Below are 23871 nucleotides of genomic sequence, written 5' to 3'. Positions count from 1 at the left end.
TTATTATAGAGGTTAGGGAATTTTTCTATCTGCCTGTACTTATACCCTGTCCAGGTAGAAATTATTTTTACAAGTTTTTGCTCTGTGTACCACCCCCTTCTTCGAAGAAAATAAGAGAATACTAAATATTGATGTCTATTCAGACTAGTTACAGGGTTGATACCTAAGGAATTGATCCAAGTGATCAATCACCAATATGGACTTTCTATCAGAGGCTGCAATTCCCTTTTTAAACTTTAGACTTTGAAATCATTAAGATTTGTACTGGAAGGCACCTGGTCACCTGTATGTATACTTAAGTCTCTTACCACTGCATTCACAATCTACTTTCAATTTAGGGTTACAGTCATTAGTAAAAGAGATTAAATATTTTGTAAATTAGAACGTTTTTTTCATGTTCCATAATATATACAACAGTTGTTATCCTTTAAAAGACAGGCATTATTTTAGTCTTTTTCTCAAAATCTCTGCTGAACGATTGATCCCCAGTATTGCAAGATGCTAACACGTATGGGTAATGTAGTTTTGTGGTCCAATTTTGGTTATCTAGGAGGTGAGTGATTTAATGCACAACATGGATGTATTCTTGTTATCATGACACGTGGGCCGGCTTCTGTCAGTGTGCCAACATACTTAGTGTTTAAACACTTTCACATTTCAGTTAAAAGTTATTTAAAGCTGAGATTTTTTTTAGTTCTCTTTAAAATTTTTTTCCTTGAGTTAATGACTATGTCCCTGGGGTTTATGCAGCCACTTCTTTTTTGGTCCCCAGGTGGTGTTTGGTTCTTTTATTGCAGTGCATTGTTGTATAAAAAGCTCTATGTAGGCTTCAGAAAAAAAGGGGAATGAATGCCTCAGGACAGGTCTTTACTCAGACAAATTGAAATGGAGAGTCGAACAGTTACCAATTAATTTATTAAATGTGCTCAGTCAGGCCAGATAAATCAAAGAAATGTGCTACCCCTACTAGGTTGTCAACATGAGATTGGCCTGAAATTTCTGAGATAATTATCTTTAGTTTCTGCTCCATCTTCACTCAGATAGACCCAGACTAAATTATTCCCACGTGAGCTAGTAAACAAGCTAAATTATCCCCAGCTCTTCTGAAAACCCTCAAGCATCCTTAACTTTTGAGATGCTGCCTTGCCACAATTTCTACTCTTTGCTTCTCAAAAGACATATCTGTTCTCTTTGTATGCTTTTGAGATAGGGTCTTACTAAGTTGATTAGACTGGCCTAAAGCTTGAGGAAGTCCTCCTGCCTCAGCCTCTTGAGTGTTGAGATTCCAGTCTTGGAGTGCTTACAGTGGAGTTGGTAACACTGAGCCATCTATTTAAGCCTAAGCTTGCTAAGGAGAGAAATAACCTTGACACTTACATTTCAGGTGGCAGCTGAATGGCAGTGATATTGATACAAGTCTGGACCATCGTTACAAGCTGAATGGAGGAAATCTCATAGTTATTAACCCTAACAGAAATTGGGATACGGGAAGTTACCAGTGTTTTGCAACGAATTCTCTTGGAACAATAGTGAGCAGAGAAGCCAAACTCCAATTTGCCTGTAAGTTTACTTTTGTACATATACATAAACCAATATTTTAAAATGCATATATAAATCTTATGACTCTGTGTGGTCATTTAGACTTTCAAAACAAGATGTGATTATTTTAAACTCAAAAAATTGATTGAATAATTCTGTCTCAGCCTCTTGAGTGTTGAGTTCTCATTAGCTTCTTCTAGAAAAAAAACTGATAGAATAAATTATATATGTATATTTATTAGAATGGCTTATAGGCTATTTTACTAGTGCTGCAACAGCTGTCTAGCAACTCAAAGGACAAGAGTCTGGTAGTTGTTTAGTGCACACTGCCTGTCTCAGCTAGTTTTTGAAGTCTGCAGTAGACTTTTTCATTTTTTTGTTGGTCATTTTATTTATTGACATTTTAAATTTTATTCTCCTTCCAAGTTTCTCCACCACAAACCCCCTATCTACTCCTTCTTCCCCCTGCCTCTATGACGGTACTTTAACAATCGCCAACCCACTCCCTCCTAGCATTCTGCTATGCTGGAGCATCGGACCTCCACAGGACCAGGGGTGTCCCCACCCAATGATGCAATCCTCTGTTACATTTGCAGCTGGAGCCATAGGTCCCTCCTTATGTACTCTTTGGTTGGTGGTTTAGTCCTTGGGAGATCTGGGGTGTCTGGTTGGTTGTTTTGTAGTTATTTCTATGGAGATACAAACCCCTTCAGCTCCGTCAGCCCTTCCCTTAACTCCTCCACTAGGGTCCCCTGCCCAGTCGAATGGTTGGGTGCGAGCATCGGTACCGATATTGGTCAGATCCTGGTAGAGCCTCTCAGGGGACAGCTATACCAGACTCCTGTAAGCAAGTGCTTCTTGGCATCCGGAATAGTGTCTGGGTCTGGTGTCTGCAGATTGGATGAATCCCTAGGTGAAGCAGTCTCAAGATGGCCTTTCCTTCAGTCTCTGTTCCACTCTTTGTCCCTGCATTTCTTTTAGATGGGAAGGAAACTTGACCTCTAGGTTCTCCCAGCATACCTCAGTTCCTACCTGGAATACTCTACCCTCAATTTTGGATTTTCCAGCTAAAGAGCTGACTTTTTCCTCCTAGAAGCTATTCCTATATACTACAAATACCATGCAGAAGTAGATTTTAATACCACTGAAAGATAGGTGAACTTGCTAGTGAGAGTGACGGTTAGCATTTAAAAATACAAAAGACATCCAGGCGGAGCCCAAACTGCTCAGAGAAGAAGGGGAGGGGTAAGAATGATTGTGGGAGGGCATAATGGAGAGGGGGGGCAGTGAGTATGAAGTAAAGTGAATGAATAAAAAATTAATACTAAATAAATTTGTAGAAAATAGATTCCTTCCTTTATGTCTTACTACATGACTTGAAACTAGATGGTATGGCCCAGATTCAAGGTTGGTTTTCTGACCTAAGTATACCCAAACTAAGAACAAACACTAGCCTTAGCCTTCTATATAGCTGTCTGAAAATATGTATCTGAGATACAGAAAAGGGCCTGGGAAAGAGCCCTTCACCCTCCCATTCATAGGACCCATAAAATGTATTAAAATATGACAAAGCACAAAACACAAAGCAAATTGCTGTCCAGTTCACAAAACCTCACCTCTTCTCTCCCTGGCCTTCATATCTCCTGTTCTTCCCTTATTGTCTTGTCTTATTGTTTCTCGAATGTGTCTTTGATTTTCTGAGTAAGCATGTAGCCCATCAGGTTCTCACTTTCAGAACTCAAACTCAAACTCAGAAAGACCATGTACCTTTCCTCCAGCACTCTATTCAGTCTTAAAAGTTTTTACTTCTCCTATTTTTGGCCTCTGGCTGCACATCATTCTGGGTATACAGTAAGATTCTTTTACTTTGTGGTATTTTACATCCTTTTTGGTGTTTCCCTGAGTGATTTGTTTTGAAGAAGTAGAATGCAATCTTGCATATAAACCTCATAATACATTACATTAACAAAGTACAAAGTGTGTTTCTTTTAATTAACATGATAGGAATATAGATTCAGGTAAAAAGGCTAATGAAGGAGATTATTATTAATCATTAATTGTACAGAGGTGGGAGATAGATAATAATTATTAGATTAATTTGGATATGAGGATGGAATATAATACCAATATGTAAATTAAAGGAGGCATGAAGGTGGAATGTTTGTATGGATATGATGCTGGTAACTGCAGCTCAGAGACGTCCTGGCTGCCTTTCCTGAAGATAAAGGAGCTGCAAGCATTGCCACTGAACAGTACGCCCCATCCCATCAAGGCTGTATTGTATATTGGGTTATTTCACCGCTCTTTGTTTCCATTGATGAAGTGAAGAGTTCTGCTGTGCTCAGCACACATGAGTGAATGGTTGAAAATAGAGCCATCTCATAGCTTTAGTATGGGTGAAATACAAAGACCTTGTGCTTGATTTTTAAGGTGCTTTGGATTGCTGTTGATAATAAAATTAGGACATACTTATTCAATTCCTAGTCAGTAAATTGTGGAATACTCAGACAAATTATTGACAGAAGAAATATGTGAAAGAATGCATGATATTTACATACACTCACATATGCACATTCATTAGTTATTTGTGTCTGTTTCAAATGTGTGTAGTTTTTCATCTCTGTTTCTTCTCTCTACTCTGGAGGATTGAGGAATGATGTTCAAACACTCACATATGCTTAATCACATAATCAATTAGTTTTGCCTTAACTGTTTAATAATTCTTGATCGTAATATTATTTTCTTGTAACTATGATTGAGATGCAATGAGTTTATAAGACTATGTATTATACTGGATGTGCTAAAGGTATGAAGAAAACATGTGGAATATGTTACCAGCCACTTATTGTTTAGAATTTGGAAGATTTGGGATGCCGTTTATTCCCCTGAGAGAAAAACTCTACTAAGGATCTTATCTTCCTCCCTGCTTACACAGAAAGCTACTGTTCTTAAATATCTTTACTGTATGGGCATTTTTCCATACTTTGAGCATAGACTTCTGACAGTGTCATACTATTTTGAATTCCTTGGTGGCCGTTAACACGGTGCATACACGGACAACATTTTATTATTGCAAACCTATGCTTAGAAATACCTGTGAAATCTTTCAATGATCATACACACACACACACACACACACACACATCCACACACTCACACACAGTATCTTTTTTTATTAGATATTTTCCTTATTTACATTTCAAATGATATCTTCTTTCCCCGTTTCCCCTCTGGGAAAAAAAAAAACCTGTTCCTTCCCCTCCTCCTGCCCACCAACCCACCCTCTCCCATTTTCGGGTGCTGGCATCCCTTACAGTGGGGCATAGAACCTTCACAGGACCAAGGGTCTCTCCTCTCATTGATGACCGACTCGGTCATCCTGTGCTGCATATGCAGCTGGAGCCATGAGTCCCACCATGTGTACTCTTAGGTTGGTGGTTTAGTCCCTGGGAGCTCTAAGAGTACTAGTTAGTTCATATTGTTCGTCCTAAGGGGCTGCAACAGTATCTTGATCATTTCCACCTCCTCCTCCCCAATCTAATACCTCCTGAATACAGTCAACACAAACCCTTCCCACCTTCATGTTTTCTTTTGTCTTTTTCTTTTTAATAACTATTGAGTCAATTAATGCTATCTCCATGGACATGATGTGGTGATATTTCACGTGAGCACTGGCAATTTAGCAGCCCTACAACTTCAAGGAAACATGACTACACCCCACCAGCAGCCATTAGCTACCTAGTTCCTAGCCGCTCACCCAGCTGTGGATGTCTCAGGGTTACAAATGACTTTTTTCATCACTTACATATATTTTTTGCTTGCCAACAGTTAATTATTTTGTTAGTACAGTCAAATGAGCAGCTGTTCTTAGCTTTGTGTTTTAAAAGATGTCTTTTACTCTGTAGTTATCTTCCCTGATTTCTGTCAATTGTTTTCTGTCTTTATTGTGAAATAAAAAAAATTTTTTTCTCTTAAAGCACTAATAGAAGTTTTAACATTTGACTTCCCAGATATAAACCTTCAATCCTTAGGGTTTGACTTTGTATGTCTTGTAATCAAGTGTTGTCTAGTTATTTACTCCAAATTATCCAGTTAACTGGATTAGAGGGACTGCAGGACCTAAAGTCCATATTTTACTGATGGAAATAAAGTCTGTGCTAGTTACTTTGTTATCTTTTCTGCTTTGCAAAAGATATTTTTTTGAGAGAGAATTTGGGATTAGTTCTTTGTCAATCCTCGATCCTACCACATACTTTTCATATATTTTACTGAATTCACTCTGGTATATAGAAAACATTGAATGGATATTTCTAGATGAGGATTGCAGAGTTGCTCTTGATTTAGGAATATGTAAATAGCATTATAATATCATTATGTGATATGCAGTTTACCCTAGATTTAAAAATCTTTTCTTTAATATTTATTCATTTTTAAAATTGTGTGTGTGTGTGTGTGTGTGTGTGTGTGTGTGTGTGTGTGACTGAGTCTTCATGCATGTGGTGCATGTGTGAATGAAGTGTCTGTCCACAGAGGCCAGAAGAGAGTGTAGGATCTCCTAACGCTGGAGGTATAGTGAACGTGGGTACTACAAACCAAACTTGGATCCGCTACAGTAGCTGAGCCATTATTTCAAACCATATTCTAAGTTTTATAGGTGCTCTTGATCAAATACCTTTCCGGCACTTTTGTTTTTACTTTGAGTCAATTGTTCTTTGACAGTGGCTTAGTAACTTTATTGAGATTTTGATGTTAGTCCCAACCTTTTAGTCCATCTACATGGAGGACATACTCTAGTATTATGAAGAGGAAGTGGAAGAAGAGAGAAGAGAGGGAGAAAGAAAAATATTTTCTTTTTCTTACACAAAAGTCTGCCCAAACCCTCTCATAGTTTAAGCAACATAAATGCCTTTAACAGTGTTCTTAGGCAACATGTCCTAAGGCTGTTTGGAATATGACATTACAGACTGTTTCCCATACAGCAGATGCATGTCTTCCTGAAACTATGTTCGGTGTGCTTCTTGGCCTTGTGTTTGACGTTCTTTTCTCATTCCTAATTTTTAGAGTTTTAGAGTATAATGTCCACAGTGTACCAAGAAAGGATGGATTATGTAGTCATTTTAGCTTGACTTTCTGTACTGAATGGTTATAAGAGTATAGTTGACTGAAAGACTGGACTGTATACCATGCTGGAAGTAACTTTCATCAGAATATTAAATTCACTTCTGCCTAGCTTTTTTTCTGTTGCTGTTCTTAGGAATTCTGATCTCATTTTGATTGATGGGGTTCTATATAGAGAGTACCATTTTTTTTCCTCAAGGAAATTTAGTGAAATTCTCTGTAATATGATACTGAAATTTCAGGATTCATTTATTTTTTGATTCTTGAACAAGTTTTATCTCACATCCTATTTACTTCATGGATTTCAGGCCATGTGTCTTTGATTGTAAAATTTTATGCTTCCCCGCCCCTTGGTTTTCTATTTAAGAAGCCTGTGATATATGTCTTGAGCAACTGAGATAGTATGGGTGCTCTTTCCAACTATTTCAGATCTTCTAAATCTATTTCCCTTTGGCATTTACATGTACTCTTTGGTAGATTGCCAACTCTTTATTTGAAGACTCCCATTGAGTTTTAATATCTGATATCACATTTTCTCCCCAGCTCAGATATTTATTTCTCATTTGTCATTCAAAGACCCAATGGCCTTAAATTTTAAAATTCCATGATTTTATTTTAGGATACATTTTGTTGAAAGTAAGATAATTGCTTTATACCTTTCCAGTTATATTTGGAACAGAAATCTTTGCATATGGTGTTAATTGGTTAAATTTGTTCTCTGACAACTTTATACAAATCTAGAGGTTTTCTTCTTCTTTTTTTTTTTTACTTCTACACACTATTTTCTTTCTTTTTTGTACACAATAGAGTTTATTTAGGGCATAATGAGGGGGAGTTAAGAGGGTAGTAGAGGCTGAGAAAGCCAACGAGAAGGAGAGAGAATAGAGAAGTAGGGACCAGCCATGACCACATGGCGAGAGGGGGAAAGGGAATGGGGAGAGAGGGGGAGCAAGGGGTAAGAAGAAAGGGAGAGAATCAGGGGTAAGAGAGAGCCCACTATTTTCTTATATCTCCCTCCTCTCTCTGTTATCTCTCAGTCTTCCCTAGGAGTCATTTTTCTACATTTATGGCATTTTGTTTGTTATATGCCACTCTGGCTTTAAATAGGACTATCTATGTGGCCATGCATATGGAACTGTTTATTAGAACCTGGTGGGCTCATCATTTGGTACATATCTGATAGTTACCCTTTCCATAGAATCTATTCACTGTCAAGAGTTCACTATTTTTATAATTTAACATAATTTAGTATTTGAAATTTCTTTTCTGGGAGCATATATGTTTCTTATGAAGGAAGTCCCAGTGAGGGGTATTATAGATCAGGTTAACCTGTGGGCATGCTTTTGTGGGAGTTTTAAGTTACTTAATGAAGGACTATTCAGTACACTATGGGTGGCAACATTCATTGGCTTTGAATACTGTACTGGTTAGAAATGTAGATGAGCAAGCTAAGTTCAAGCATGTATGCATCTATCCTTTCTCTTCTCTTTATTATGGATACAATATGATAAGCTGATTTATGTTCTCATTAGTTAGACATTCTCACAATGCTAAATTGTAACCTGACATTATGTTCTAAATTAATACTTTCTCCCTCAAGTTGGTTTTGTCAGGTTGTTCTACCACAGCAGTATAAAGTAAGTTAGGACAGATGTTTACTTTTAGAAATGATTTCTGCTAGTTTAGGTAGGATTAGTACTGCCTCTTTGATTATTATTGCCTTTTTTCCATTGGCCTTAGTGCATATTTCTGCAACACTCATTCTTTAAAAGATTATTTTGTGTGAAGTTCAAGTCCCAGACAGTAGAGGCAATCAATCTTGGCTTTAGCTTACTCTCCCAACTACCAGGCCTGTTGTTGGGGGAAGAATGTGTCCCTTGTGCTTCAGGCTCCTGGTGTATAAAGCCAAGATATCAGAATCTTTCTCAGTAAGTGTCACCATTAGGTGAATTATGCATATGAAGCACTTAGAGGGTACCAGAGATCATGTAGTACAAAGATAAGACACTTTCATTTCTATATTATTTCTCCTAGGAAGTATGTTTCATGAAGCTTTCAGTGTATGTTCTCTATTGTTCATGTCCCTGGATTCAGTCTTTGTTTCTTTGGGCTTCCCTTCAAACACATTCAAACTTTTGTCATGGTATCTTCCATCTCTTCCTTCTCTTCTTTCTTATTTTCTTCTCCATGCCTCAATGGTCTGCTGTCACCTCCTTAGCTGTAACTTATACTTCTTTCTTTCACTATTTTCCCTGTGAGTTCTGCCTAATTTGTTATTAGACCAAGTGTCAAATGTTTAATACTAGTGAGTTTATATAACTCACTAGTTAGTCAATGCATGTTAGTATATTGGAACCATGTAGCCAATCTTTTATTCAGTTTCCATGCAACTTGTAGTGTATAGTTACTAAAGCTACAAGCAGGGAACCATTGACCCAAGGAGCCTCCAATAAGCTTCATGTCATGTTTCTCGTGTCTAGTTATCTGTCTTGACATTTTCATATGTTCATGTTTTCTATTCAAACGCAGATTTTTCTGATGATATGACTTTTTCCTTTGGTTTCATAAAGTATAAAGAATTCAGATACTCTTCCTTTATCCTTTATACTGATGCTTTCCTGCTTCAGCTTGTTGTAAGCACTATTCTGTGACTTGCTGATCGTCTATCTCTTATTGGTGGTGAATATTTTTGCCTTTATTGTTGCAAATTTGTTTTTCAGCAGAGTTTCTAGATGCCTATGCAAATATGGGATCCTTGTTAGTTTTGGTTGAAAGAATATCCATACCCAGCAGCTTTTATCACTGCTGCCAGGAATCTCAGGGCTATAACCAACTAGAGTGCCACTACAAACTTATATTGGCACCATGTAGCTAACCATTTAGTCAGTCTTCATGTAATTTGTAGTGCACAGTTATGAAAGTTACAAATACAAAGCCCTCTATAATCCTTATGTCATCATCAAACAGTACATAACTTTACATTATTAGAGATATTTCAGTGCTTTTGATTCATTTACATTGAACTCATGGCCAATGACACGGAAGTCCATGCATGAGCAAAGCTTATGTTTCATTTGCATTTTCTCCCTAGAAAACTACATATCCACAGTTATGTTTTGACACACAGGAAACAGAGAGTAAATAGTGAATTCACCAATAGAAGAGCAAAAATGTATGAAAAATGTGATATTCCGTGTATTAAGACCAATTATTCCCATTGTGTAGGCTGAAACAAGACTAAGAGGACTGCTTTATCCCTATTTATCAGGAACTACATGAAAAACGGACATAACATCTCACCACACTATACATTAAAAAAGAATCTGAAATACTGTATTTTAGGCAGGGCATCTTATCAAGAAATTCACTAATTCTGAAGTTGATGGATCTTGATTGCATGTTAGGGACTCATGGAAATCTAATCCCTGTGAGATTCGGGTTGAGTAGAACAACACCCCAGGTGAAATGCAACAGCTATTCTTTACTCAATGCCACTTTACATTCTTTTTTAGGTATTTGTGGTCAATCATAGTACAAAAAAAAAATTCAACAAAGCATCTAATGGAGCATCCAGAAAATAAGAAAGTCTTTAGTCTTAAATTGCATATCATTTTCTATAGCATGATGAACTCTCCTGCTATTGTATTTGGCCTGATCTGGACATGAATTATCATTTTGTCTAAGATATCTATATTGTATTACTAGAGAGCCATTGTTAGCTGTCTTGATAGTCATATTAACATGTGTTGTATCAAGCTCCTAATGTTCACGAAATTCTTATATATATTGATAGCCTTATATATTATATTCTTATATATATTAATTATAGAAATTCTAATATATATTAATATATTAACATTGATATTAATATATTAATAATAATATAATATAATTGTATATTATATTAATATAATATTATATATATTAATAGAGAGAAAGGACGATGATGGTAGAGAATCTCATTGGCCAAGGAAAAGCTGTGTGTATTTTTATAAATGAGAAGATAAAAGATTATCATAGCTCTATGTTGCAGAAAATATTAAAAAAAAAAGAGCCAACAAATTCCCGCACTACACTGGCCACTAGTGGGCCAGATGGCACCAGCATGGTGTTCTCAAGTCGTCAGTCTCTCTGACCAGTAGTTCCCAAAACATATGTGCCCAACTCGCTAAGTTCCCTTGGCAGGTCACTGCCATGCCAGCCCCACACAATGACTGCCCACCCTTTGGTCAGTAGCCACAATACCCAGCAGCCTAGTAGAAACAAAACTCTAGAAACTTAAAATTAATCAGTCAGATTTACGTATCAATAAATTCTTAACTCACAAGATGCCCATACAATAATTTCAGGGCCAATTGATAATGATACAAGCTGCCCACATAGATTAGAAAAGTTACTCCAATTATTTTATCCCTATATGAAATTATATCTACCTGTGACTATTTAAAGCCATGCTGAATCTGAATCATCCTGTTTGTTGGCCTGCATTTTGCTTCTCTCCCCTCTCCTAAGTTGCTTTCTGTCCCTGGAACTCTTTGCTCAACCTCCCTTTTCTTTTTCATAGGCCTCCTGCTGTACCAATATTTAAATTAATTGGACAGGGAAAATCCAGCTACAGCTTTATACATATAAGAACAATGTAGAATATATGGAGTTTAATATTATTTACATGGATACAAGGCACACATTTCCATCATAATCTCACTTCAAGAAAGGACATGGACAAACATTGTAACTATTTTGCTGAGTGTGTAGTGGAGCAAGGAGCACAGCCCTTCAAAGGTTCAGGATGTATGTAGAAATTCTTGAGAACCAAGACTGCACCTCCTGTTTCCCCATGAGCTCTGCCTAGCAACCAGTCTAAGAACCCTTACATTTGTTTATGAATCAACTTTGCAACTTCAGGTTTTGTTAATCTTACCTATTAATTTTTATCTAGCTGGCATTCCTACAAATACCATGCAACTACTATTCTGTCATTCCTTGAGAATCTTTCTATTTTGTTCAGTAAACAACATTAGTGACCAAGAAACTTAGTAGGTTCTTGGATGCATTAGAGAAAAAGTCCACTCTATAGAAAGTGCACCCATCACTCTGCTTTCCAGCTTTGTCATCGTTTAGACTACATAGTTCTCCTCCTTTCTGTTCTCAAATGAGCCTCCATCAGCTCTCCATTAGTCTGTATCAATGATTCTGTCTAACTTATCTTTTGTCAACTGATTTGGTTGAATTTTTGGTTTGATTTTGTCAACTGCCTGGTTGAACCAGATCGGATTTGGAGTCATCAAGTTTGGTAAAAGAATTTGAGGTTGTTCAGTTCTAAGCTTCAGTCATTACTGAACTGTCAGTTTCTGATAATGGACTCGTTTCCTGATTAAACCATCCTGCTTTGTCTTCAGTCTGCAGCCAGGACCCCTTTCACTATGCTCTACCACTTTTTGATGGTGTCAGACATGTCTCTCACTTCCTGTATTTTAGTTTCCCCGCTAACATGTTTTAGCCATTTCTTTCTCCTCAGAGCCTCCCCTTTCTCTATTCTTCTCAGGCTTCTATCCACGAAGCAGACTGACTTTCAATTCCACTCCTTCTTGAAAACAAAAAATAAAGTGAGCAAACAAAACAAAACAAAATCTCTTTAATTGTTCTTTGTGAGAATCAGGAAAAATTTCAGTCTTTCCATTGACATCCAAGGTTCAGTCTTGCTCACCATAAGGACCTTTTAATTCTCCCTTTCCTTTCTGTTCTTCTGAGTACAGGGAATGTCCTCAGGGCCTTTGCTGCACATCCCTTCCCCTGTGGTTTACTTGGTTCATTTGGACCACCATCAGTGTCAGTTCCTAGAAGCCACTTACTACCCTCTGTATTTTCATCAAGGCCTTGACCCTTGCCACAAATTTTACATATTTGTATTTATTTCTCTCTAATTTACATGATTGAAAGATTATGCTGATCACTGCTATAGTCTTAGAACCCAGCAGATGGCCTGGAATTTAACAAGTGTTCATTCAATATCTGTTCAATGTATGAAATAATGAATGAGAAATTGAGGACCCATGAAATTAGAGCTTATCATTTGCCAAGGATGCCTTGTTGAAAATGGCTTGGCTTTGCAGACTATGTGATTTAAAAATCAACTACTTCTGTATTACACTAAACAAGAATCAAACAAAACATAGCCACCTAGGGCTTATCAGTCAGGGACTTGGGACTTAGACATTGAGAAGAGACACCTAAGAAATTAGAAAGGATTATATCAAATTATCACTTTGCTCTCTTAAGAAGGTACATAGAAGAAGAAGTATTTTCTGAGCAAAGAGATGGTTTTTCTTGTTTTTCTGCTCCATCCATTTGTAATCATTTTATATAAAGCAGAAATTGACCATGTTGCCCTGGCAGAGATTTCTCTTTCCCTGTCAACTGAGGGGTAGCACAATTTTTACTTTATTATATTATAGTATTTAAAAGTGTAGTGAGACTTGGAAATTAGAAGTTGGACAGAAGCTTAAACAAATGCAGAAAGTTTAAAAGTTGACCCCAACTGTGGCTGGCTGTTATCTGAAAAGAAAAGATATGGAAGACTAATTAGCGAACCTTGAGTTATAATTAGTTGGAGCCCTGTTCTCAGAGAGTTATAGGCAGCCCCACTTCCAGAGATAAACAATGCAGCTGAAAAACGTGCATTTCGACTTTGAACATAAGTGACTTTGATGAAATTTGATGCTGCTGTGCCCTGCTGGTCTAAAAACAACTTAAATTAAAACAAAGGACTACAGCTCATTATACAAGTCATATATCACTAATTCAAAACTTTAAATGTTTTAATTAAATAGATATTTTTAATCCTATCATATAGGAAACATGTGATTTTAGTTTTGTTTGTCTGCTTGTTTATGGTGTTTCCAGACAGAATTTCACAGTATAGCCCAGGATATCCTAGAACTTACTCTGTAGTTTATGCTAACCTAAAACTCTCAGAACTCATTTTACTCCTTCTTTCAAGTGTTGAGACTAGAGATAGGAGCCACCACCTACCCATATTTAATATTTTTAGAATGATTTCTATAGAATACAACATACTATATACATATATATACTATATATACATATGTATATATATGTATATATATATATATACATATATATATATAAAATTCATTTTGTAGTTTTCCATACATGGAATGCTTTTGTGCTATGCAGATAGAATATTCATGAAATAGCAAGCAATAATATATCAAGTCCCATCTATTTAATTGAGGATATTCCCCTGAAAGATATATTTAATTTAATTTCTACTTAATGTTCATGTGTTCTCACTCACATATTCTTAAAATACAAATATGTATGGGAAATCAAGATAGACTGTTAACATGCCTATTATGATTTTCTAAATCAGAATAGTCTGTTTTCTCTAAACACCATCATTTGTTTCCATTTGAAGAAAGTGTTTAAGTTTCATTTGTGATCCTCTTAGGCCTTCTGTATCTCTGTTATCCCATTCAGAAGCCAGCAAATGGCTCAATGATGACAACAGATATAATCAAAACATCTTTTACTGTGACATCATAATGATAAAGGTAAACAATTAGAAGAAATTGTAGACGTCTGGAACAAAGTTTACATATTTACTCAGTGACCATCTGTTGGGTAATTCTAAGAACCAGGCATGTCAAAATATCTAGGTGCTGGATAATGTTGTTGTTTAATAGAGCTGAGGCTTTAATTGGGAATAGAATTTAATCACATTAATGCATTCTTTTCTCACAACCTGTATTTAGTTAATAACCCTTTTACTTACTCTTTTATGTTTATTGATATTAAGAATCCAATATGAGGTAAAGAAATGAAGACTATTCCAGTGCAAGTCATGATGACATCAAATAATTTGTCTGAATGTGCTCACTGGATAGATAGTTCAAGTGCATGTAAGCCTTCTTATTTTAAGCACATCAGAGGGAATTAAGCAGAGTGAGTTGTTTGATTTATAGAGGTTGCTCTTTGGCAATTAAATCAGAGGGGACAAATCATGCAAGCACTCAGAATTAGAGGGATCTAGAAACTGATTATCTTGGTTTATACAGTTGATGCGTGTTAAAGGAGAGAGAATACACATAAATGATACAGGATGCTTGTAGATTTGATGTTGTGGTATGGACTACTCTCTCATAGAATTGGGTGGTTGGGTGATAGTGTTGTTTATCAAGATAGGTGATGTTGGAAGACCAGACAGTTTATTTGTTAGGTCTTTTGTTGGTGCTTGGGATAGTTGCAGGAATGGTGGCAATTAGCTGCCAGAGATCATGCTTGTAATTAAATCCATTGACTAGGTGACCTGTAAAATGCCATTTCCTTTAGATTGGTGTTTGACTTGCTGCCTTCCTTCTGAACATTCGCATCAGTCAGGTCTTGCCTGTGGATTCCTTATTGAAGCCTACTATTTCATTACTCATTATTGTGGCAAACTACCGGACACCAGGCAGTCTAAGAAAAGAAGGGCTCGATTTAGCTCCTGATTCAGAGTAGGATCCTTCTTGATAAGACATCCATGGTAGAAGGACCTTGAACGTAATCATGTTTCATCCACAGTTGGGAAACGAAAGATTGATGGTGGTTAGCTTGCCTTTGCTCTCTTTTCCTTTTGTTTTAAAGAATTACTCGTGGCATAGCATATATTGATACTTTTTTCTTGTCTATTTCTGAGTACTATCCATGTGGTCCTCTGTTTGTTATGTAACATCTTCTTCATCCATCGTTCATCAGCCAGTTGGGTTTACAAATGGGCCACTTTTTTTTTTTTTAGTACAGTACACAATGCTGCTTTTTTAAAAATAAATCATTGTATGGGTATATTTTAATTTTTTGTTGTATGTATACCTCTCTATTTTCAACTTTTAAAAATATAATCAGATTTTTTATAAGAATCCATACGAAGTGCTTGAGACTTACCTCAGACTTAATAAGCATTTGTCATTACTTGTTCTTCTAACCTAGTGCTTCTTTCTGTTCTGGTGGAAGGTAGTCTTAGAGCATTGGGTCTTTTCCTTTGCATTAGTGAGTTCTGCTCTCTCCTCCCATTTTTTCTATATACTACTTTTAATATGCAAAGCCTATAGATAGAAATCATTAATTAATTGACTTGTGACTAGGGGTTTCAAGTTGAGGGTCACAGCTGCTATGTGTGATGTGGAAGACTCCTGGAATAATCATACCCATGGTTAACAGTGGACAAACTTTCTTCTAACCTTATTTTGCCCTTGAATAGGAGTAGCTTGATTTCTTGGACTTTATTTTCTTCATTTTTAGGGAAGGACCAAGTGTATTATTTTAAACATTCTCTGATTCTCTCATTCCATTATGTTTTAGGAGTTATGCCAACATTTAGGAATAAAGCTCATTTAAATGGCTTCTTGATTTGAAATAGCTGAGAGCTTACAATAACATGTTATTTGGTCTCTGTGTTGTGAGAATTTTCCCAACATCACACCGAAACAATGGTCTTTAGAATCCTCTAGCCTTTCTTTCTTTTTTTTTTTTCTTTTTTTCCCCTTGCAGGCAGTGCTTGTTGAGACTAACAACTAAATGACAGGCTTGGAAACTCTATTTTTGTAAGGCAATGTAATTTAAGGATTGGAAAGTAATGTTTAAACTTCTCCAAAATCTGTCATCTGAAGGGGAGTCATCTGTCACGTGTCTGTAGATGTTGATCTTTAGAAGTGGCACTTGTTTGCTGTAACCACAGTGCTGTTACTTTAGTATCTAAAACCTTCCCTAATCCTGTGTTGTACTCCGCTGGCATTTAGTGACACTAACACTGATTGTTTAATCATTTTGTTTTGTTTTGTTTTTGTTTTCTTTGTTCCTAGTGATAGCTTTGCCAGGTAACGGAATGGTTTTATACCATCCAATTCACCCAATAGGAAAATCTAACCAGTTCACTCTGAGGACTGAGATAAGGTGTGTAGCTGGGAATTCCGGTTTTGAAATGGAGCCACACCCATCTAGACAAGCAGTTTGCTTCCTATATAGAATGTGAAATTATTTACAGTCACTCTCCTTGGGACCTAAGAGAGTATATTCCAATGGTTGGAGCTGATAAGCAATTTTAGACCTCATAATAAAATGGGACATTTAATATTTTTTCTGTGTCATTAACATAATACAGATGTATGAGGTATATAGCCCAGGCTACTTATTTTTAGTGGACTTCATTTTATAACAATTGCCAGTCATAGGAAACCTCTAGACTTGAGATTTTTATTTGTGATATCAACTTAAGCTTACTTTATCTTCTGATGACTTTTATAGATGCCTTTTGGATGGATTGTGGCAGGATGGAAGAAAAAATAAATCCTCCCTTTCAGTCTTTATAAAACTGCTCCATTTCCTCCCAAGTTGAGTATGATTATAAACAATATGACTTTCTGAAATCCCATATTATTGGAGAGTCTAGTGTCTTAGACACTTGAAAATTTCCCGAGGCCACCATCACCATAAACCCATCTAGCCCTTTCACTAGCTGATATTCTTCTTATATGGCTTTTTTATTCCTCTGCCAATACAATGCCGTTCTAGTGGAAGTAGATTGGATGCTCCTCAGGATAGATCAACCTCATTTTCTTGAACTTCAGATAGAATCTTATCTTGAAGGCATCCACTTGTTTTGTTTTGTTTTGCTTTGCTTTTTTTGTTTTTTGTTTTTTGTTTTCTCTCCTCTCCTTATTCACTATAGGAGTGTTTCTATATTCTTATTCTATTGGGATTTAACGAATAAGTTCATCAAACTCTAAAGGCAATTTCTGGACTGTAGTTAGGCAGTTGCAGCATGTGTGTTGAAGACAGGTCTGCCTGGTGAAGGAGTAGCTAGGTCTTGGGTGGAGCAGAGACAAGTAAAACCAAATGGCTATGAAAGGACTCTCCCTTTTAATGTGAGCAAAAGTACTGTTGAATGTGTGTGGTGTTTGATAGCACATCCGAAGTACCTGAAACATCATTTCCAGGCTGTTGTGTTCTCCTGCTGTAGAGTACTGAAAATATTTTCCTGACTTGTTTTTGTTTTTGTTTTTGTTTACTTTATTTATTTCCTTTTTCTTTTCAGAGGGGAAACTGGGAAAGGGGATATCATATGACATGTAAATAATGAAAATATCTAATAAAAAAAAGAAAATTAAAAAAAAGAAAATATTCTCTAATTTCTTCTTCCATGCGAGCATCCATTTAATTGTCCCGGTGTGATATTCATCCATTTTACCTCTAGGATTATACATTGCAAATGTTGGAAATGTCCTTACAATTTTATATGAAATCTGTAATTTTTTAAAAGAATGATTTCTTTGGAAAATTTTATGCTCGGTCTCTTCTCTCTTTTATCTCCATTTGCTAGTACTAGAATTACAGTTGAAAACTGCAAAGTGGCTTTCTTTGACAAAGGTGCTATTTGCCCTACATTGGTTCCTAATCCTGCATCTGGTAAGGAATATCTTGCCTGGTGGTTCATTTCAGAATAACTTTTCTCTTACAAAAGACATTTGATATCACTTGTGTTTTTTTCCTTTTTTCTTTTTTCTTTTTTTTTTGTTTGGTTTTATGTATTGTTTGCTCTAATTCATTCTATCAAATAAAAAATAATATACTACTTAAAAGTAATTTTTTTTGTAAAAATATGTTTTCTACAAATTAGCCTTGGAACTTTCAATTTCAAAATCCCCTAAACTATAAAATGGACTATTTCAACACTTTGGTTATTTAATTAGTGAAATTGTTAATAAAAACCTCCTGGAGTGAGTACTAATCATTTTCTCTCCTTTATGTGTGGAGACTGTGACTAACAACATTATCTGTCACTTTCTCACTGAATATTCTCTCTTACAAAGAACACTAATATATGGTGATTTTACATCAACAGATATACTTAGCTCCTTTGACTGTCTTTTATTCTTAATATCTTGTTAATGACTTCCAATCAACAAGTTCACTAGAAAGTTTGTTTTAATGAGTATACTGAGAGGTGCCCTAGAAGATGCACTTAGCTCCAGGTTGTCATACAGACAGCGTGCTAGCATAGTGCTTCCTTCAGCTGAGCTTCATTGGAAAAAATGTCTTCAATGACTGTTCACCTACGCTTTGCACTCCCATTCAAATACATGTGAATATTAAGATGCATAATTAGGCATGGTCTGTTTTCCCACTGTCAAAACAGTTATATATCCAGATCCATCCTAATAGCTTCAGCATAAAATGTGAGGACTTGATTACATTTCTTTATCATATTCTCTTTGTGTTTCTTGAATATGCCCATTATTGTCATTTGTACATTATGCATAGATTTATCACATTCTATTTCCATGATGTCAGAGTCCCAAGCTTTGTGCTTTGAGAATATGTCCAGTCCTTATGCAGATCATCTGTCGTCCATTAGATTAACACACTGTTCAGCAAGCACATCTTCTGTGTCTACAACCTCCTCTTCCTTCCCACTTTTCATGAAGAACTCTTTCTCATCATATTCCTTCTTTGTCCACATTTCTCTTCTTTTGCTACATTGCTCTACTTGTTTAGCTTGGATTCTCTTACTGGCGAATCCAATCAGAACTAGCTTAAAGTCTTAAATAATTCTAATTCTTGATTCTAAATTGTCCTGGGTAAGTGAGCTACAGCCTTCAATGGGTACAATAGTTCACTTGATGCCATTGGTTCTTAGTGTCTGCCCATTCCCAGTTTTTCCTACCAGTTATAGTACATGGCAGCTAGCACTCCAAGTTTAGCCCTCTTGAGAGTCTAGAAACTTGTTTTGCTTGAAGGTTGAAATACAGATCCCAAACATTACCCTGCCCTACAAGAATCAGAGTCGTATCCAGTTCTGGACCAATGGGAAGAATTTAGTGATTGGTTGATTTCTGTAAGGTTCCTATGCATTAATGAGGCTTGGGCAAGGGTGTCATAAAAGTAAATATGCTATTGTTGGGAAGGGAAGCTGATACACAGGCAAAGCAAATACTGTAACTTTATTTTTTAAACAGAGAAATGTGTTGACACATGAATATGATTCTGGAAAATATGGAAGAAGAGATGCAATACATTGAATTAATCAAAAGTACATCTCGTAGTACTTCTTACATTCTTTCTTCTATCATACAAGCAGGGAAAGTTCGCTTTCTTGCTGTCTGATTAGTTGATATTGGAAGACAATATTCTCTTTTTTATTTTAATCATCTCCTGCCTTTATATTTTGGTTCTGTTTTTTTCTTCCAGTTATGTAGCCATCCCATAGACTAACCAGAAACAGGAATAGCAATGGAACAGGCCTTGATTTATGTTTATTTTCCTCCTACCTGCATTCACAATATGCAGTGCCCATGTACAAGTATGTAATATTTGTACTACCCAGTGCAACTTCATGCCTAACAGAAAGTAATTTTTCGAATCAGTTACAAGATCCCAAAGAACAGCCAGGTACCAGCTGCTTTCCTCAGTATGGTGGAAAACATTTAAGACCCAGTTACTTTTACTAGGAAACTGACATGTTTTAAGGAGAGTTTGGAAAATGTCTTTCTTAAAAGACAATTAATCTAGTTGTCTAATGTAAAGTACATCTAATGTACTTTCTGTTGCTGTGGGATGCACCATGACCAAAACCATATTAGGAGAACCAATTTATTTGATTTATAATTATGGCCCATCACTGAGTGATGCCAACATAAGAACTCAAGGTAGGGACTTGGAGGCATCAGAAACTGAACCAGAGGCCATAAAGAAATGCTGCTTGGTGTGATCCCAGGCCCATATTTAGCTACAGGTGTAATTCTTCCCAGGTTCAACCAGCCAGAGATATCATAGATCATAGTGAGCTGAGCCTTCCTACATCAATTAGCAATTACTAAAATGCCATGTCATTTTATAGCCCAAACTAATGAAAGTAATTCCTTAGTTGAGGGTCCCTCTTAATTGGTCACTCTAGGTTTATGTCAGTCAGGTTGACAGTAGAAGCTAACTATGGCAGAGTCCAACACACTCGGAAGTAGTGGCACAACAACAGCATGCATAAATACCTGGCTGGCATCCTCAAGACTTGCTTTTGATGCTCAATGGTTGTAACGTATAGATTCATGACATAATATGGATCTTTTCCTAAGCAGTAACCTTTCATAATCTGTCCTCTGTGTCCAGTATCTGCTGAGGAAGTGTTTTTGATCGAACTCTGGCTGAGATGAAAGGCAGATGGTCTTCAGCATCTGGATTTTCAATTCAAGAGTTGTCCTTCCTGTCATTCAGTCACATCAATCCTCTGCCTCGCCTCTTGGCTCAGCTTCCTTTAGTTACATTATTCTCTTGGGCGAGGCCTCTATAATTTGAACAGTAGAGACATCAGAATGTGCTATCTTAGGTTCCATAGCCATGTTTTATTAAGTTACAAGTAGATAATATAGTATGTTTAAAATGTTTTCCAGTGAGTATTAAAATCACAGAGTATGGTGTTTGTGTGTGACTTTTGAAATCAGGTACATAATACTATTGAGATATTATTATGGAGTAAGAACTGTGCCTGCATTTTTAAGTAATTCACTCATATAATCTACCACGCTAATATCTTAAGGAGTTCATACAGAAAAATGGAGGGGATCAGACTGACTTCCTGTATTCTTTCTTTATAACTCTACATGTTAATTATTGTATTTATTTAGAATCTCGTGAGAAAAAAACTATTGAAAATATTTAAGGTCCAGTGAAATTTAGTAACTATGTGCTATTGTCTAAAAACTCTTAGGTAATATCTGTTTATGGATTTCACCCACATCAATTTTGTAATGGAAATGGTAAACATATTCTTCGCTAGAATGCACATTCTTTTTCTCCATGGGCTTTTATTTTGTTTTAAAATGCAACAGCTCTGTAACATGGATTGATTTAAAGCTGCTGGTGGACAAGTCCGAGCTTTAGACAACAGCATCAGTTCATTAGAGAGAATCTGAAGGGTTTGAATGAGACCTGCTGCCTCTCCAGGAGGCATTGACCTGGGAACTAGGCAACAACAACAAAATCCTTGTTTTTCAAGTTTTCTCAACTGACTGACTAGCACAAAAGCCACAACTGTGTTAAACAAAAATTGTAACACATCGAAAATAGTTGTTCCTGCTGTGAGATAGGTCTGTATGAGGTACAAACTCATTTGCCATCTTGTGTCTTAAATCAGGGATCCAGAAAGTCCATTAGTCCCTCATAGTGGCTATAGGAAAAGGTGAATGATAATGAGAGAAAGATGCATGGATTTTAACAGTTGAAGGCCAGGGTTCTCACTACATTGCTTAGACCCACCAATTTCTATGACTTGCATACAAAGATTTTAAGCTTCCACTTTCATTTACTAACAGGAATTCATGGTTGTATCCTATTGAGGTTCTCTATCTATCATTTTCAGATCTTCAAAGACAGTAAGTTCTATTGGAGAGACAAAAGGAATATACCACAGACTTATGAGGCCTGCATGGGTTTCAGAAAATAGACTCACAGAATAGAAATGGTAAAAGTCTATGTATTGTGGAAATCAAATGGATCTGAGTTATTACTAATGCCCACTGATCCTCTAATTATTGATCTCCTTTGGTGCTTCATTATTTTAATGAATACTCTATTACTGTTGAAAATGTAGATGGTAGTCACCATGATGAACCTAAGAGGCACAAAGAAATGCTGAGTGCCTTTAACTGACCCATAATGTAATGTGAAAAGCATGGAACAGTTTGAATTATTGATAGAAGCAGAAAGTAGACAGAGATTGACAATCCTGGGAAGGATATGAAAGAGTTTGAATCAGAGATGAAGATAGGTCCTCGATTCCCTCTTTTCTGTCCATGGCAGATTTTAATAACTGCAATAATACTTCTCCACTTTCTGCCTCTGGCACAGGCTTAAAGGGGTTTTTCCAGCTTCAGTCAGCACCCGACTCCTTGTCTTGTTCAGTAATCCTTCATCTTCCTTTGCTGTACTGGTCTCAATGGCCTTTAGTTTTGTCCAAGTTGCCTTTGTTTCAGATCCCTTCAGATTTACTACAATATTTGTTAGATTTCAAAACATGCAGCTCTCCCTTAAGTAAGGAAAATAAAGATTGGCTTTATCCTAAGGATAATAGGAGATCAGAGATGAATTAAATGCTTTAACCTCTGGAAGTGTGCAGAGTAGGATGAGGATGTACTATGCTGTAACTATTGAAAAGGGAGTGCAGAGCCATTACTTTAATGACTATACAGAACTATGTGGGTTCAGTATATGGCATCTGATAAAAGCATTATGAAGAAAGTGGCCTAGGATTTACTTTGGTAAAGCAGAATGAGTCTCTAGCTAATTGCTCTTAAAATAGTTTCCCAAAGTAGGATCTCCTGCTTCATAAATACAACTTTTTGCTGTTGATGATCCATGGGCAATGGCAATATTGCATACTGATACTGCTGTTGATTTGTGAGGTGATCATAATAAAGGGAATAGTTCGTTTGAAACAAAGACAGAACCTTCAAAATGGCAGCAAACCATTTGAGTAAATTGTACATATGGAAAGTGGTGCGTAGTAACTTTGTGTGGCATAAGGAGACATGTGCCATCAGAAGGGAGGTGCCACACATTTTTTTTTAGTCAATGAGAAGCTGTTAAATGAAAAGATGGTCAAATCCAATGGTAGCTGTCACCTGCTAGGACCACACGATGACCTGGATTTGAAGAAATGAGGAAAAGGATGTTACTAGAAGGTATGTAAAGAAGCAGCAGAAAAACAATTGATTTATATCTGTTAGAAACATGTGCAGAATAGACTCTACTGAACTTGTGTAAAGCAGAAAGAAGCAACAGATGTAGGTGATGATGATGAGCCCTCCAGTAACATTAAGATTTCTTATAATTACTGGAAACAAATGAATGAAATAGTTCTGTTCTTTTAAATAAGGTTTGCTATTGTATTTATATTAATAGTCAATATTTTTGTTGTCATATAAAATTAGCAGAGAAAGACAACCAAGTACTCATGTAATATGCTGTTGTTTGTCCCTCTTAGCAGATTCTATTTTGACAGAGGAATCACAGTGGAGAGTATAAGAGACCAGTGACTGAACATTTGAAAAGTATAATTGGTTGTAACAAGGAAATAGTAACTAATTGATCAACTGTAAAATGTCCCTTCTAACCATGATTACAATGGCAGATTAGCTTTTTTTCCCTTCTGGTTTAACTGTTTTA

General features: G+C 36.4%; 1 protein-coding gene across 1 annotated transcript in view; it reads left to right on the top strand.

The window, feature by feature from the left end:
• Positions 1–23871, top strand: part of Cntn3 (contactin 3) — a 369189-nt gene that overhangs the window by 136220 nt on the left and 209098 nt on the right. The window contains exon 4 of the mRNA XM_031382768.1: positions 1385–1560. Within this exon, the coding sequence (XP_031238628.1) occupies positions 1385–1560 (176 nt within the window). The remainder of the gene's footprint in view (positions 1–1384; positions 1561–23871) is intronic.

The sequence above is a fragment of the Mastomys coucha genome, unplaced genomic scaffold, assembly GCF_008632895.1.
Source record: "Mastomys coucha isolate ucsf_1 unplaced genomic scaffold, UCSF_Mcou_1 pScaffold20, whole genome shotgun sequence".
Taxonomy (NCBI): domain Eukaryota; kingdom Metazoa; phylum Chordata; class Mammalia; order Rodentia; family Muridae; genus Mastomys; species Mastomys coucha.
This window is presented reverse-complemented; position numbering and strand designations above follow the sequence as displayed.